An 18,922-nucleotide genomic window follows, 5' to 3' on the forward strand; every position below is an offset into this window, starting at 1 on the left:
AGGTGTTCTGCTGAAATCTCATTGTTTTGGATGACCTTGTTATTCGTTATTACCCTTCTTGCATTTGAAATCTCTTCCTCCATAATTGCATTCATGTTCATGTCCAGACCTTTGGGAGTTAAGTTGATTCATTGGAACTAAATGGAATGAGGGGCTGCTGAAGTGGTTTTTAAAATGTTCTGTTCAGGGTGCTTTTTGTTGTTCAGCTCTTCTGTGTGTATGTTTGATAAGATCAATATAGTTGCTCTTTTTTTCTAGTTATTTCAACAAATATTTGATAAAACATCTTTTAATCATTATGTGTTGCAGCTTATTTGGCTTCAGTTCATTTCTGTTGTAGCTACTCCCTCTTGTTGGTCCAACAACTGTGTTTAACCTTATGATCCAGTGTCTGGTATCTAACATGGGTTTTTGCCTGCTTTCGTGACATTTCACTTTTTTTGTTTTGTCTGTCAAGGCTTGAAAATGTGTATTTTTAATACATTAAAAACCTAACTTAAAGTAACCTGGGAACTTCATTGTCTCTTACTTTTAACAGTACTTTAACTTTGAGTGCTTGTTTGGACAACTCTGCCTTTTCCCTGTGAGTTTATGTCAAGAGACTACTTTCAGTGTGTGATACTGTTCACAAGAGCTGTCACACAGATGGACAGGAAGAGTTTTTTATTTTATTTTTTAAAATAGCCATTTTCTTTATCTTATTGCAGGTTTAAGTAGCAAGTTACAGCACAACATACTAGTTATTTGATTCTTGCCTTTTGATTATGGAGGAAGTTTTTCACTGTTACTTTATCTTGAGAAAATGTACTGTTTCATGTATTCCATGTATTAAGTTGACCAGTAAGCAAGGAATTTGACAAGTGTAAAGAAAACTGTTTTTAGACTAGCAAAACAGTGTCTGTTGTATCACTTTTGGTGACTAAAACAATTGAAATGTGTCAAGAACTATAAACCTTAAGCTTAATTGCCAAAAACAGCTTATGGAATGATAGGGTGCCGGCTAGGTGCATCTTGAAAGAAGCCAAAGCGGGCAGGCAGCACGGAGTCGGTTGATGGCAATGGCAGTTATCAGCGTTGCCTTCAGATGAGCGGACCCACTGGGGTGAGCTGGAGAGACCAAGAGAGAGCCCTACTTTTACCTGATCCCTGGGAGTATTTCACTTCAGCATTTAAACTTAAGGATTTCTTTATTTGAGCACTGACTTTTATCTGTATTATTTAGTCACTTATTTATTCATTTCTGCATTGCACTTTCTAATTTTGAATTTGTTTAAATAAAATTGCAATGGGTACTTCAGCTGTTTAAAACTGGTTGTTGTCTCTGTGTCCATCTTTGTTACAAACTCTTAGGGGTCCGTGTGGATGGTTTAATGACATGTATGCTAGGTGGACTTTGACCCCTGACAAAGTGTGCAAATGAGAATTAAGGCAACTTAATTATAATCAACTAACTTGCCTTCTTATTTATTAATTTAACCAATTTTTCAGATGTTTTGAAGAGCTGATTTTGACATTCCCAGTGATGGCAACAGACTTTCTATTGTTTCTTTTTGCTTTTGCAGTTTCAGTACTTTTTTTTGTTTTACATTTATGTCCAAATATAAGCCTGTTTTCTCCTTTTTAGATCTTTCTCAATGCATCTGTTAATCATAAGTGAAACATGAACAAACAGTAGGTTTCATTTTTATCTACTTAATGTTTTTCAGGAAAATTTGCCATCCGTCCTGACAAAAAATCTGAACCAGAAATAAAAATGATCAAACATCTTGGAATGATTGCTGGAGGAACTGGTAAGAATTTGAACATTTCTGCTAGAGTAAATAGTTTTGTATATGTTAAGGACAAAAACAAAAATAGGCTCTTCTTCTGTTTACAGTGATCCCTCCTCATTCGCGGGGGTTGCGTTCCAGACCATATGTTTATATGGTTATTTTTGTATATTTTAAGCCCTTATAAACTGTCCCACACTCTTTTAAACATTTCCCGCACAGTTATACAGCATAAACCCTTTGTATTCTCTTAGATATTAGATAAGATTTGTTGCAATTATGTATGTAAACACACTGTCTATAGGCCTATACAGTAAAACCTAAGTATTATTTTAAAGATATCGAGGGTCTCCGATATCACATATGTTACAGCCATTACGATAGGCAGGCCACCAGCAATAAATACGTACAATGCAAGAAAAATTGTATATAGTAAAATGTGTGTACAGTGATCCCTCGCTATATCGCGCTTCGCCTTTCGCGGCTTCACTCCATCGCGGATTTTATATGTAAGCATATTTAAATATATATCGCGGATTTTTTGCTGGTTCGCGGATTTCTGCGGACAGTGGGTCTTTTAATTTCTGGTACATGCTTCCTCAGTTGGTTTGCCCAGTTGATTTCATACAAGGGACGCTATTGGCAGATGGCTGAGAAGCTAGATTGCTTACTTTTCTCTCTGTCTTGCGCTGACTTTCTCTGATTCTGATGTAGGGGGATTGAGCAGGGGGGGCTGTTCACACACCTAGATGATACGGACGCTCGTCTAAAAATGCTGAAAGATTATCTTCACGTTGCTATCTTTTGTGCAGCTGCTTCCTGAAAGGACATGCTGCACGGTGCTTCGCATACTTAAAAGCTCGAAGGGCACGTATTGATTTTTGACTGAAAAACAAACTCTCTCTCTCTCTCTCTCTCTTTCTCTCTCTCTTTCTCTCTCTCCCTGCTCCTGACAGAGGGGGTGTGAGCTGCCGCCTTCAACAGCTTTGTGCCGCGGTGCTTCGCATACTTAAAAGCCAAACAGCCCTATTGATTTGTTTGCTAGAGATTGTTTTCTCTATCTATGTGACATTCTGTGCTCCTGACACGCACTCCTTTGAAGAGGAAGATATGTTTGCATTCTTTTAATTGTGAGACAGAACTGTCATCTCTGTCTTGTCATGGAGCACAGTTTAAACTTTTGAAAAAGAGACAAATGTTTGTTTGCAGTGTTTGAATAACGTTCCTGTCTCTCTACAACCTCCTGTGTTTCTGCGCAAATCTGTGACCCAAGCATGACAATATAAAAATAACCATATAAACATATGGTTTCTACTTCGCGGATTTTCTTATTTCGCGGGTGGCTCTGGAACGCAACCCCCGCGATGGAGGAGGGATTACCGTACAGTGACACTAAACGTACGTACATGTACTAAGTACCGTACGTAGAACATTAATTATGGTTACTCACCAACAATGACACAACGACTTGTCCGATAATGATGAGTTTAATTTTACTGCACAACAAAGGAGAGCGTTACAGCTCTTCTAAAGGAGCCTCTTCAGGTGACTGTGTAGCACCGGCGTTGTTTTTCTTCCGGCAGTCTTCAATCCAAATCCCTAAAGCAGATTCCATCTGGACTACCGCCTTATTATGTCCACTTACAACTTGTTTTGTGCAGCTCTTATATTCTTTTCCTCCTTTTTAAATAAAAAGAATCGTGGACGCCGTGGACTCATTGACGCCGTAATGGCATCCTACAGCAGTGTAGCTGTTCCCTTCCTTCAACATATCCAAAACTTTTACCTTTTTGGCAGTCGTTAGTATCTTCCGTTGGTGCTTGGGCATGGCCCCTGAAGCAGGAGCAGATCGTTTTGGAGCCATAACAAAGGGCTTGACTATGCACAAAGATAAACACAATAGAGCACAAAAGTTAACTCTTTACACAGTGAAACACGTTGATGCTGAATGAGCGAGACGAGACTTCTTGGTTAATGCAGCAGAATCAAATTCTGTGCGCCGTTGCTGAGCCAATCAGCACACAGGAACTTAACTCTGTGCTCTGATTGGGTAGCTTCTCAGCCATCCGCCAATAGCGTCCCTTGTATGAAATCAACTGGACAAACCAACTGAGGAAGCATGTACCAGAAGTAAAAAGACCCATTGTCCGCAGAAACCCGCGTTATATATTTAGATATGCTTACATATAAAATCCGCGATAGAGTGAAGCCGCGAAAGTCGAAGCGCGATATTGCTAGGGATTACTGTATTTTATTGTTGAATCTTTAAAAAAACAAGTCTGTAAACACAAAACACTTTAGAATATTGGAAAACTATATCAGTATATTTTCCACAATGTTAAATGAAGAATATTACACATATATATGTGCCTAAATTTCTACACTTGTGCAACACAAATATAATTAAACATAATCAATAATTTGTAGCAGTTTGCATTTAGCTTGAGTTTCTGATATACATGACATTCCTTCACTAATACCAGTGTACAAATAATTAATTTATATAATAAAAAAAAAAAAAAACCTCAGTCATATTTACCAAAGTAATGTGTTAACATCTATGATTTCATACATGTTAAAGATTGTGGGTAGATACTGTTCTGAAACCCAGTAGTCCTTGTCTTGATAGGCCTAGATAGATAGATAGATAGATAGATAGATAGATGCTTTATTAATCCCAAGGGGAAATTCACATAAACCATTTACCAGGCAAAAATATTGTAAAAAGAGGATGGGTGTGGTACTATGAGTCTGATAAGACTTCAAATTTCTGTGAGTAAACAAAAAAGCAGAGTGGACAATCATTATGGGATCCATAATTTTGAAAGCAGAGAACGTCATTCTCTCCAGCTGTTTGTTGTGTTGCATAGGGTGAAGCTGAAAGATGACATCTTCTAAGCCCTTCACTCCATATACAAGTGCTCTAGCAGTCTTGTGTCTCTGTAATTAATCGTTTATTTATTCAAGATTCTTTTTGTTGTTTTATTCCTTTTATTTAGAATCAAAACATTGTAACAGAACACTACTCAGTCAAACAAATGGAAACAGTATACATAGCAAGTCTAAAACTGTGCTTTGATAGCAATCTTTGAAACTAAGCATTTAATTAAAGGTTTCAATGGATTGATAGTTTGCCAATAAAAATAACTCTTGTAAGGCTTATGAAAAACATGATTATTTGTAAAAATAATGGAATAACCAAAGCGATCAGCTGTTGTCTAAGTAATGCAGAACTAGATGTAAATAAAACAAAAGAATCTCTCTCATTTATACAAGCTCACATGAGGATGTTTTTTTTCTGAGACAGTTAAAAGACATTTAGAGGTCCCAAGGAACCAATGATTGTTTTCTATGTATCTCTTTTTATTCTATTAAATATTTTGGTATTTTCCTTAAAACTTGTACTACCACACATTTTTTCAGTACTATAATCGCCAAGTGGACGGAGCATGCTGCACGTAAAGTCCACATTGCTGGAAAGCAGCTTTGTCATGTTTCTGCAGACCCTGAATACCTAACAGTATAGGCAAGTGCATTGTGTACCAATCTGCTGTAAAACAACATGTGTATGTGATTCAATACATTTGTTGGCATTTCAATATAGTTGTACTCAAATTATACATTTTTGTCATGGCCAATACCACATTCCATTGGTGCTTTTGTCTTCAAAAAGAAAGCCCACCGTTTATTCTTACATTTGCATGCACCTGCTGCTACTATGGATGTACTGAAAGCAATCTTTCTTTGTCCACAATATGCCCTGTCAAATGTTCTCTTTTCCCCATGTCAAAGTGATATTAATGGTGTTTGAAAACATTGCAATACAATTTAAGATGAGTTTATATACTGAATTTGTTCCAGGCCTTATCTGGGGCCTTTTTGCTTAGTTTTTTGAGGTAAAGGCCCATTGTGAGTTCTGTGAGTCGCCAATCATAACAGTGTCCTTCAGTCTAGTGCTGGGCAGTATGACCAAAATTCAATATCATGGCATTTTTCAAAATTATACTGGTTTCATGGTATTCAACGGTATTTTTTTCCCATGTATGTGTGGATTTTTCACTGCAATTACTGCAGTAGACTGGCTAAGAATAACCTATTCCACTATCATGAGAATTGCACATTGAACAAAAAAACATTTTAATGTGCACACAAGTATTAATACAGGTTTGCATGGCCCCCATAAAGTGATAGTTTTCAAGGGGGTGGCACTAATGAAGAGAAGGAATCACATTGCATGACAGATGCAGTCAAAATATAGAACCTTTTTATTGAACAAAGTTTGCAAACAACTTAAACTAAAATTTTGACAACATATTTTCAACCACCCAAAGAGGCATTTAGACACAGTAAAATATCCAGAGGTGCTTATCAAAAATTGTATTGCACTGAACATGTCTTAGAAAAGGAATAAATAGTAAATATTTTTTGAAAACCAATTAGACTTTCTGTTAATGTTAACAGTCTCTGTCCACTGACACATTTAAAGTGACTTTTTAAACAACTTTACCATCATTAAACTGCATAATATTTAAACTAATAAATAATAACAATAAAATAAATAATAGTGCAACTTCCAGTAATAATACTATTACTTCCAAGACTTCAAAACCCAGGTACATTACACAGTATTCACCAAAATAAAATAAAATAAAACAAGTGAAGTTACCAACTGAACCCTCATTAAGGCAAATTGCATTAATATGGACCTTGCTTCAAACTAAGCTTTACACATAAATAATAAAACTGCAACTTGCATTTATAATACTACGTATTTGTGATCTAGTGAGTCCGCGGCTTCAAAAAAAAAAAAAAAAGGTCAGTTTATAAATCCAGTTCGCCGTGTCCGTCTCCGTGGGTGCAATTGCACGACTGCGGGAAATTGATGAGGTGATTGGGGCAAGTTGCACCCGATCGTTCTCAATTGCTTGATCGGCTTACTGCGGCATGTGAATAAGGCACTGCGCCCACGGAGATGTATATTTATGGGCCGGCAGGATAGGGAGAAGGAAAAAAGAAAAGAGAGAACACAAGGAGGTTAAAGAAGGGAAAAGGCAGTCATGGGAGACGATCCAGACACCAGGAAGTCTCCATGAGGGAGCGCAGGCTGAGGCGATCTAGGGGCTGGTTCACCCTGCTGACGAAGCGTGTAGCGTGGGGCAAGCGAAATGTAAGACCTCCCAATGGAGGAACGACTGAGTGAGCGCGAAGGAAGACAGGAGGTGTGCCGACCATGGATGGTCTGGTTGCGCAGTGTGGCGGCAACCAAGACGGGTTGGCAGAAAGCAGTTCGTGCTGCAAAGGCTCCGCCAGTAACGCCAGTGAAGGGTGAGCCATGGAGACAGAAGGTGTTGTGCTGCGATTGGGCGAGGAGAGAGAGACTGCATTTTAACGGATTTATTTATTATGGATTTTATCTCCACGTTTCACTGGTTGTATGGATTTGCTATTTGTTTGGGTATTGTATTTTTCTGAACACTACACAATTGGCTCTTTTGGTTTTACTTTTGACTGTTTTTAACAAAAGCACTTGAGCACTTTCCACCATCCCCTGGCTTCAATGAGATTTCTCAGCTCATCTCGGTCATAACTATCGACGGTGTTGGTTCAACAGACTCCCATGTGGGAAGAGGGAGTCTGTAGGGGACCGGCATCGTCACACTATTATGCAGTAACCAGATACCTTACACAGTATTGGAAAAAAAAAAAAAAATAAGTACAACTTAGCTTGCAGTATTATCCAGTAGTATAGAAACAGTATTCACACATTTGAACATAATGGTCCACATCCGAACTTTTAAAACCAAAGTATCTTCAGACAACAGAAACGGCACCTTTTTTCATCAAAAGGTCTTCTGTGTCATCATGTTCAACTTTATCGTCTGCTACAGCTTCCATTTAGGAATGTTCTCTGTCCATTTTCACCGCTCAATACCTTCACTAACGCATGTACTCCGTTGCATGCCTGTTTAGCGGTGCAGCAGTTAAAAAGGTCCCCCCTTAAACAGTTTCCCGCTGCACCACGTTCAGAACGTTGTTTAGGCTATTTAAACCGGTGTTCCGGTATAAGAAAAATCCATATCATAACAAAAATAAAAAATGGTTTTTGGTATGAACTGGTATACCGCCTAGCACTAATTAGTACTATAACATGAAAAAAGTTTCTATTTTAGGTGTTTGTTCAACATTTCTTGTGTTTCTCGCATTTCCTGTCATCCTACACTTACCCAGATCATTGTAAACACGGAACACACATGAAATGCATGTGTTCCAAATAACAATATATTATTTATCTTATGTAACTCAAGGACCTCACACGCAGATAAAGAAGTCTTGAGCTGGGAGAACTTTTTGCCTGACATGAGCCCCGGCGGTGGGTGGGGATAGCAGGCTGCTTGTGCTGATCAACACATTTACAAAACAAAAGATGCTGATCAAGACGTGCGAAGGGATTTAAGGTGGGCTGGGATTATGAGTTTCTTCATAGGCTTCAGGGATTCTAGTGTTAACAACCTGCTAAAATTTCAGCAAGATCTTCCCTAAAGTCAACCTTTAAAGTTGAGACACACTGCTTACTGGAAAGCATCTCTGGATAGCCCAGTGAAAGGTGAGTTAAATGCAATATGATCATTTTTATTTATGCAAAGAAAATTTGAGTGAAACATGACAGAAAATGCAGGCATCCCAGGGCAGCTGATCAACCTAGCATTCATCCACCACACAGGGCCATGTGATCTCTCTTTCTGGTTCAGTTATTAGAGAAATGGCTTGTCATTTGGCAGCTCAGTTTATCACTTTCAAAGTCTGTCTCCTTTTAATTCGGTATACTTGCTTGTGTGGCACTCAATTTATTAACAGTATCAAAATGTACTTTGCATGGCAGATGTTTGTTTTTTTTTTACTTATCACATCCAATGTAGATTTTGAGGTGTGTTTCACATCATTATCTTGTTTATAGGGCTCATCCTCTTTTTAACTTAAACTTTTTTAAAAATGGTGTGATGTATGCTTCCAGAATTTGCTGGTATTTATTTAAATCCATTCTCCCCTCTACCAATGACATTTTCCCTGTGCCATTCATATTGGCTGCAACCTAAGCCCAAAGCATCATCAATCCACCCTCATTCTTAACAGTTGAAGAGGTGTTCTTTTCCTGGATTTTGGCATCCTTCTTTCTCCAAACATACCTTCGCACATTGTGACACAAAGTTGACCTCATCAGTCCACATGACTTGTTTATAAAATGCAGCAAGTTTGTAAAGATGTTAATTTGCAAACTTCAGGTACTGAATTTTGTGGCTAGGAGGCAGGAAAGGTTTTCTTCTGCGGACTCTACCATGAAGGTCGTATTTGTTCAGCTGCCTCTGCACATTAGAACAGTGCACCACCACTCCAGATACTACTGAAGGTGTTTTGCAGTCAAACAGGGTTTTGTTTTGCCTTTCTAGCAATCCAACAAGGAGTTCTTTCAGAAAGTTTTCTTGGTCTCCCAGACCTCAACTTTGTAGCAAATGTGTAGCTAGAAATCCACAAAGGGAGAAAATTAATCATGTATTAATTTTTTTTATTCATATATATACTTGTCTGTGTGTGTGTGTGTGCATTTTTTCTCTTTTCAAAAACCAGAACATTATAATTTCATTCTACTCAAACAAATAACATAACAGATATAAACATTTACTTCAGTATCAATACAGAGCAAATAAATGAAAAATGAACCACTTTATTTTTTTATCTTACGACTTAAAAAAAATCATTCTTTATACATTGTTTGACATAATGCCAAATCATTTTCTTTGCACAAGTTAAATGATTTATACAGTATATGATTATGTGTATAATGCAAATTAAATCCATATGGGATATGTCATAGGAATATATTAATCGCATATTAATGACAATTTGGAGCAGTAAATCTTGGTGTCAGTCCTTCCTTTAACTGTCATGTTTTTGTTTTTTAGGAATTACTCCTATGCTTCAGATCATCAGGGCAATCTTGAAGGATCGAGAAGACAAAACAACATGCAACTTGTTGTTTGCAAATCAAGTAAATTTTTGAAAAATGCCTTTTTTATGTTTGCAGTTAGTGAATAAAATTTTGGTTTACAATGAACACCTCTTTTAGCAAATGTCATAATTAAAGTACTCCTATTAAACTATTTGAGGATTTGCCATTGAAAAGATAGTAAATGACAAAGTCCAATATTTCATAGTTCATAGGATATTCATTTGCTAATGTGAACATTTGGGTGCATTGGCCAGCCATTCTGTCTTATAACATCCAAGTTCTAGGTCCAAATTGTGGAATGGGCACTGTGTATGCTAATTATGCATGTTTGTCTGCCAGTGCACATCTTCTCAAGAGTATTTAATTCAATTCAGTTTATTTTTGCATAGCCCTCTTTACTGAATGCAAACTCAAAGTGCTGAAATAAGTTCACCAGTAAGGTGCAATTATCATTTTACACATTACTAATTACTTAATGCACAAAGATACAAAGGAAGTTCCAAACCAATTAACATAAATCGATCCTGACAGTAAATGCACATTAAAGATATTGTTGAGCAAAGGCTAGTGGATAATGGAGAAAAGAAAAAAAAATTTCATTCAGTAACATTCTTTGAGAAGATAAACTTTTGAAGGGCTCCATGGTCAGTTACAACACAAACTCAAAAGACAATTTCAGATATGGTCACTGACCTGGGGCCTTGTGCATAACGGCGTACGGACAAAAGCGGAAATTTGCGTACGCACAAAAACATCCAGATGCATAAATCTGTGCCTACGCCAACTTCCACTTTCTTCCGCTACATAAATCCCAGTCGGCGTGAAAAGTAACGCACATGCACGTACCTGCTTTCACTCCCCAACTCCTCCCAGAATTATGCCTCTTTGAATATGCAAATCAATATAAATAGCCCTTAAGCTCAGTGTTCTGTGAAAAGACAATGGCAAAAGCACAGGGGAAGATAGAAGAATTTCAGTGAATACCAAGTGGAAGCAAGGAAAAGTGTACTATTTGTTGGTTTAGCGCTGCAACACTGTGTCCTTACATGTTTAATTATTAACAATATAGATTAAATGATGTTAAAATTTTATTTGTATAATGTAATAAACATATTTTTCTGCATTTCATCTTAAAAGTTATATCATCATCATATGTAAATACGTGCTTTATAAAGTGGCTCAGATTGTGCAATATTATAACTGTATTGCAAGTTTACAGTGCGGTAATTGTACTTATAAGTACAAACAGTTCTACAATGAGAACTTGATGGACTGATTGAGTGCGTTTATAGTTCTTGGGATGAAACTGTTTTTGAACCGCGATGTCCCTACAGGAAAGGCTCTGAAGTGTTTGTCGTATGAGAGCAGTTCAATAGACTGTGCGCATGGCTGAGGCAGCGTGTGCTTAATGCTGTATACCGATAATTCTCTTTCCAATCAACTGCTGTAGAGCTGCGATTCCACACTCAGATACAGTGGGATAAATACTTGATAGTAACAGCTCTAAAGCAGCTATGGTATTTGGAATAGTTTGGCCATTCTGTGGACCATTATATTGTTACAGGTTAATTACAATCAGATGCCTTAAACTAATAAATAATATGCGGTTAATTTCAGTGTATTTGATAAAGCCGTGTCAAGGATGTGGATCTAAAAAAAGAATGGGAAACCACACTGGAACAAAAGTGCTGCTTTGACACTGGGTGCCGGCAGTTTGCAAAACCAAGCGTAGACCTTGCGTGCGCCAGGGATTGAGCTGGCGTGAAAATGTGTGTGGCTTTACGCCAAGTTTAGTTTTTATACATCGCGATGTGAGCATGGAAATGGGAATACGCAACATTTTTGTACGTACACACACACATGATGGCCCTGGAGATTTTTGTCAATTGGTTTCGCACAACCCTTCTGTGCATTCTACAGTGTACATCTGTGTTGAGCTGTCGAATATGACAACCGAGTTTTTCCATCCTTTAATTCCATGGCTCCAAGTATTTCAGATGTCTTTACTATGAATAGGAAAACAATTGGGAAAAGAGCAGTTGCAGCAAGTGCCACAGCAGAACACCAAGAGAGGACAGAGAGTAATGATTGTTTATTATGGTATTACTGAATATTTTCAAACAAATGACTAACACTAATTGCTAGAGCCCACCCTCTTGAGTCTGACAAGTGAAAATGACAGTTTTCATTTCAAGGCAAATTTAACGCTTCATGTGGTGTCTCTGAAATAAATAAATTCTTTGGGAAGTAAGCATCAGAAAACATATTTCATGTCACATGTAGTTATTTCAGCTCACATATAAAGGTTTTATTTATATATTGTCACATTCCACAATACTTTTGCATATTTACATATTTGATTTTGTGAGAAATATTCGACCATACTAGTAATTTACATACATATACAGTATAATTGTGTGTGCTTGAATATATATTATTTATATAAAACCTTTTCAGACACACCTTTTCCGAGGTAAAATAGGCCCTCAGAGCACACCTCACATCCATAGTCACACTTACACTAACGCCAATTTAGAGAGACCTTTGAACATAACCTACACATCTTTGAGGAAGTGGAAGTAAAAGTGAGGTACCTTGAAAAAACCTACTGTATGTGGAAACCATGGGGTGTACGTGCCGACTCCACATAGACGACATTCAGGTGCTGGACTTGAATATAGGATGCTGGACTGGTGAAGCAGCAGGGCGAGCAACTGCACTAACATAAGTGGTTACTTCAGAAGACATAAATCAATATAATGCACTATGGCTCACAACAAAATGGGTCAAGTTAACTGTTGCATTATTTTTTTCTGCAGTCCGACAAGGACATTTTGCTGCGAACAGAGCTTGATGAAATCGATGATGAGCGATTCAAAGTTTGGTACACCCTTGATAAGGCTCCCAAAGGTAACAAACATCTTATGAAACAGAGAGCACTGACAAGCCCATTTGCCTATAACTGTACATTATCAATTTTCAAAAAATATTTTGTTAGCTGTTGAAGTTATATTTACTGTTTTTTTACTACTGAGGTTAACAAAATATGTAATTTAGCCAGGATTATCCAAACCTTTGCATGGCGCTTTAGTTTTCAGCTGTGTGGTTTGTTCTTGTACCATGTCAAGTGATCTGTTACTGCCAAGTGCTGAGGCAGGGAGGAAAATACAGAAATTTTTAAGTTTTTGATTTGATCCTGGTAAATGATATCACACGTTCCTTGCTTAGATCTAGATTTGCTGTGTGCAGTTTTATTTTTTTGTTAATACTTTATATTAGTGAATCACTTTTACACTAAATTAGACACAAGAATTCAATTAATGCTACTTATATGTTACATTTGAAAAAGCAAGCCAAACCAATATCTGAGAAAAATGGGGACAAAGATTAGTCCCTTCTATAAAACGAGGCATAAACATATGAGCTATATTTTGTCCTGTTTATTTAAGAATTGCTTTTACTATGTATGATTTTTGGTATATTTTAATTTTGTTGCATCCTGTTTGGCAGTAACAACATTAATGTAACAGCACTTGTCTTGACTGGAAATGGAAAACTAAATTTTAAAAAGAACAACCAAATGCTGCACCATAAATATCTTTGCCATTGTTATAGTTTTATAATTGTTAAATGGGATAGGCAGCAATGGTACCCACTTTATTTTTAGTTTTACATGAACATAAAGATGTGAAGTATATCATTGTGTAAAAAACTGTACAGATAATCTCATTTCAGTATATGTTCTATTTGTTTGTTAATTAAAAATTAAAATATTTTATTTTTCTTATTAATCCAGACTGGGAATACAGTGAAGGCTTTGTCAATGAAGAAATGATCAGAGATAATTTGCCACCACCAGGAGAAGACACTCTGATTCTCATGTGTGGGCCTCCCCCCATGATTCAGTATGCCTGCAACCCTAATCTGGAAAAGCTCAAATACGATAAGAGCATGACTTTTACCTTTTAATTTACATTTGTAGTGCAGATGAATTTTGCAGTATTCATATAATACCAGCAACAGGTCACTCTTAAATAAATGGCAGTGATGAAAATATATACATATATGCGTGTGGCTGATTTTTGTAATTTTTGAACATGCAACAAATTAAAAAATAATAATAATAATAATATATATATAGTTACACATAAAACCAATTCATCACTTTTATGGAAGATGAAATGTTGTCAGAATCATGCACAACAATATACAAAGATTACTGTATGTTAATTAAAATATTAATTATTTTATTTTGTCCTTGCAACCATTTTACTGATTTTCTGTAACTGAGAATACAAAGGTGGACTCTTTTGGCAACAAATGATTAAAACAGAATTCAGAAAAACTATGTATTGATGCATTGAAAAATCAAGGTTTGTTTTGATCAGCATTTAAATGTTCTCAGAATTATGCATAACAATATACAAAAATTAAATATGAAGTTTTATTTTTTCCTTGGTAATCTATATCAAATAAAACCTGTTCGGTATGTTACAGTAACACTTTTGTATACCTTTTTGACCCTGGTGTGCATAAGGGGAGCCAAAATTTCAAGGCAAAAGCAAAAATTATAAATAAGACCAAAGATTTACCCATCTTGTGATTAAAATAAGAAAACTTTAATATAAGTGAAAACTGCAGCCTAATTCTAGCTTGATTGTACAGATTGTCTTTATTTGGGAGATGCAATAAGTCAAGAATTAGAAGTAATTTGAGGTGGTTTTTTTTTTTAATCCATATGCAACTATGTTAAATATTTGTTTCTGTAAGCTGCGTTTTGCTATGACATCATTCCACATTGTTCTGCACTTTAGAATTTGTATTAACTGTGGACCAGAAAAATGTTCATGTTAGTGAGTTGAAATCAGACCTTAAAGGAGAATATACTGCTGATCCTAATTTGATTTTTATGTATGCATTATCAGTTTGTGTAATTGACTTCATTTCCTTTAACCTTTTTAATGGCTAATATCATTCTATCGGTCTGAGCTAACTGGTGCAACAATTTGTTTCCTTTTGAATTATAACATACCCAAGGATGTTTAGTATACTGTATATTGTATATTAATCTAATGTGGGAAAGTAGTTTACAAAAGCTGGCCTTGACAGTGTCTTCTTCAGAATTATTGTAATGCAAAACAACATAAATTATTTAATGTGCATAGTCATACAGCATGTAAAACCAACTGTTTGTGTTTATGGAAGTTTAAATGTGCTCAGAATCTTGTAAAAGGTATCAATGAACACACAAAGGGGGGGCTGAAAGGGCTAACACACTTCTCCCACTGTGACGTCCCCCTCTAATGAATAAAAAAACATACTTATGCACTTTAACTAGCATCTAAAAAAAATGAGCAGCATTATTTTTTTTTAAATATACTGTGCTCTTCAGGATTGTGGGTCAGTGCTTATCCTGGGAGAATGCTATGCGTTATTTAAGTTAAGTAAGTAAAATTTGTAATGTCATCTGTGGATGTAGATTTCGAAGTGAATTAGAGAAAGGAGCAATAAAGAATTTTGACATTTTGATAAGTTGTACTTTATTAATAACATGATGTAATGATATTGTGCTTAAATTATTAAACTTTGTAAAACTTCAGATCAACATGGTGGTAGCAATTGAATGTGTTAAGGAAAGTGTGGAACTAACTACAGAAGAAGCTAGTGATGGAATTTGTGCATAGTCGTTTCGAGTTGCACTGCATGGTATTTATGTGTACAGTCGTGGCCAAAAAATTTGAGAATGACACAAGTATTGGTTTTCACAAAGTTTGCTCCTTCAGTGTTTTTAGATTGTTTTCTCAGATGTTTCTATGGTATACTGAAGTATAATTAAAAGCATTTCATAAGTTTCAAAGGCTTTTATTGACAATTACATTAAGTTTATGCAAAGAGACAATGTTTGCAGTGTTGGACCATCTTTTTCAAGACCTCAAATTTTGGGTCCATGGCCAGGAAACTCCCCAGACCTTAACCCCATTGACAACTTGTGGTCAATCCTCAAGAGGCGGGTGAACAAAGAAAATCCCACAAATTCTGACAAACTCCAAGCGTGGATTATGCAAGAATTTGCTGCCATCAGTCAGGATTTGGCCCAAAATTTAATTGACAGCATGCCAGGGCAAATTGCAGAGGTCTTGAAAAAGAAGGGCCAACACTGCAAATATGAATTCTTTGCATAAACGTAATTGTCAATAAAAGCCTTTGAAACTTACGAAATGCAAACTTTGTGAAAACCAATTCTCAAAACATTTGGCCACGACTGTACATTGGGTGCCTTGTTTTGGCATTCCAATGTCCTTTTTTGACATGGACAGAGCACACAGTAACACCATAAGTTTATACAGCATGTCTATAAAGAACGGGCTCTTCACATACCCAGTGTTCTCTTATGTTTAATGTATTGCTTTCAAAAATCCCAAGTATTTATGATTTTCTTGCTATAAAGTTACAATATATTGTTCACTATTACCTATTTTCTGACCCAGCATTTCCCAGAGTAGTGCTGAGTGAGCCTTAGATGGGAGCCCCAGCTCATCACAGTGAAGTGAAGAGCTATGTAACATGTAAACATCCATCATAACCAACAGGCTCCGCGGCCTCTCTCAGTTCTTTACAAAGCTGAAGAACATACAAATCTCAACTGTCTGAGGCTTGTGCAGGACCTTTGTAGTGTACACTGCACATGAGCATGTTGGCAAACGTCCATCCCTGGGTATTAGTGTTTTTGAGATTAATGTAATCGATTTACAAATCACAGTGAATAGTTCCCAAGATGAGAAAAATTCACAAGTATTAAATGTCCTTATAATTCAAGCAAACAAAATAAAAACTATATATATTTTGTTTATTTCAGCTTTTCAAACATATATTTTCCTTCTATAGATATTTTTGGATCTGCTATATCTTTATGTATTAAAAGTGCCAATGCAGTGATATTCTGTGCTCATATATATAGTGGGACACTTGTGGAATGATGCATAGCAGAACTGACTATTACTTTACTAGTTACTGCACTTATAATTATAATCTTGTATTTAACTGGCAGGTGCATACTGTGTAGTTTTGCTGAGCAACTACAATAGATAACCATTCTATAAGGACTCTTTCATATTGCTTTAAAAGTGTATAGCTTTTTATGATTATTTTTGAACTTCTTCTATACAATGTATTTTACAACTGAAGTATGAAAAGAAGTATATACCCAGATGCAAAACATGGTTTTACAGGAAAACCTCACAAGTAGATCAAATAAATTAGCTCCCCATCTGAATCTTATTTCTGTATTAGCAGCAGAATTTCAGCTTTTTTGTTTTGTCTTGCAGTACTTAGTATCACTTTTGAAGTAATCTTTTTTTATGACAATTATATAAGATAATCTGAAATATTACAAACATTAGATTAATCATGTTTGCTGGTCCTAAAGGTTTATTACATTATTGGCTGTGGATTCTTATTATTAAAGATCATAAGGTGCATGCATGTGAAAAAGTAGCTTTTCTTTACTTTCAAAGATGTATTCATGGTTTTCTTGGGTATTTTCGGGACAATATAAATACTTTTTGAGATATGCTTTGTATTTTATTTCATTTTAAAAATAAAATATGTATGAGTGCATAAAACATCATGTGCCTCTGTTTTTTTTTTAATATATTACCAAAAGAAATAGTCAATGGGTCACCAAAAGTCAAAAATTCAGAAACCAACTTATTTTGTCTTTACTGTAAGTTATTCTTCCTAGTGACATATGTTATTTAGCTTTTTAATTGGCCCTCTGGTTTTCTACAAACTATTCACAAGGTGGGTGCCACCATGCTACACGCCAAGAAGATTGCATTCAAGTCCCAGCACTGTCGCCATCTCGTGTCAGTTTGCCTTGCACATGGACTGTCCCCAGACCACTAGGATTAGGTTCCAGCACCTTCTCCCATGACCCTAACATTGGACTGGGTGGGGTCAGTAAGGAGATGGCTGCCCATCCACAGGACCAGATCTTAACCAAGCTGTTCTACAGGTATATCCAACTGTCACAGATTTGCAGTCCGATCCTTTGCTACTTATAAGTTAAACACCTTTAAATGCTGTAGCTTTGTGCACTAGATCTGGAACTTCCATGTTGAAGGTATTTTCTGAACTCTGATTATCCCGTGTCATTTCAAAGTTACTTGTCAATCCATTCATTTTCTAAACTTACTAATGTCAAGCTTTGGTTTGTGGCATACCAGAACTCAACCAGGCATCATCAGGCAAAAGGCAGCGCTAATTCACTGCATGGTGCACTTGTGAATACGCCAACACTCGCATCGGGTCAATTCAGCGTCACCAGTTAACCTAACGTACAGTACATGTCTTCAGGATGTGGTAGACACACCACACACTGACATACCGAGAACATGGAAAATGCAGAAGGGCAGTGACTATGGCTAGCATTTAAGCCCAGGCTTGTGGAGCTGTGTGGTTCTAGTGCTAGCCCACTCTGCATGACATCCGATTTGGCAAATACAGGAATGGGAAAGAAAACTACAGCAAAAGAATTTTAGCCTAAGAAAAGTTTGTAAATTAAATCTACTGTGAATGTGTGACACTCGTTCCAAAAACATGTTTGTGCTTTAAGTGTGGTTTTGCACAGAAAAATAAAACAAGGGACTCCGCTTTTTTAAAAAAATACATTTTCAGTGTGGGTTTGCTGTTGCAAATTTAGTGAACGTTGTCATTATAATTCCCAAAAATATGTAACATGAGGTTTCATTTAATCACCTTTCCTGCATAGGAGGGCTACAGACACCATTGTACTGAAAAAGCAAAGGTACCCAATATAGTAAAACCTCCAGTAAATCACATTTACCTACTGGTGTGTTTGTTACACTGATAACTAATTTGAAAGCAACTTTCTGTTCCTACATTTACATTATTTTTAATGTTACAATACAATACAATACAGTTTATTTTTGTAAAGCCCAAAATCACACAGGAAGTGCCGCAATGGGCTTTAACAGGCCCTGCCTCTTGACAACCCCCCAGCCTTGACTCTCTAAGAAGACAAGGAAAAACTCCTAAAAAAAACCTTGGGAAAGGCAGTTCAAAGAGAGACCCCTTTCCAGGTAGGTTGGGCGTGCAGTGGGTGTCAAAAGAAGGGGGTCAATACAAT

At 36.5% G+C, this 18,922-nt stretch overlaps 1 protein-coding gene across 2 annotated transcripts in view; it reads left to right on the forward strand.

The window, feature by feature from the left end:
- Nucleotides 1-17,396, forward strand: part of LOC114662582 (NADH-cytochrome b5 reductase 3-like) — a 1,047,486-nt gene extending 1,030,090 nt beyond the window's left edge. For both annotated transcript variants that reach the window (XM_028816139.2, XM_051934548.1), the window contains exons 7-10: nt 1,707-1,790; nt 9,728-9,813; nt 12,594-12,684; nt 13,571-17,396. In XM_028816139.2, the coding sequence (XP_028671972.2) occupies nt 1,707-1,790; nt 9,728-9,813; nt 12,594-12,684; nt 13,571-13,743 (434 nt within the window). In that variant the 3' untranslated portion in view covers nt 13,744-17,396. The remainder of the gene's footprint in view (nt 1-1,706; nt 1,791-9,727; nt 9,814-12,593; nt 12,685-13,570) is intronic.
- The last annotated feature ends 1,526 nt before the right edge of the window (nt 17,397-18,922 follow it).

This window comes from Erpetoichthys calabaricus, chromosome 1 (assembly GCF_900747795.2).
Source record: "Erpetoichthys calabaricus chromosome 1, fErpCal1.3, whole genome shotgun sequence".
NCBI classification, from domain to species: domain Eukaryota; kingdom Metazoa; phylum Chordata; class Cladistia; order Polypteriformes; family Polypteridae; genus Erpetoichthys; species Erpetoichthys calabaricus.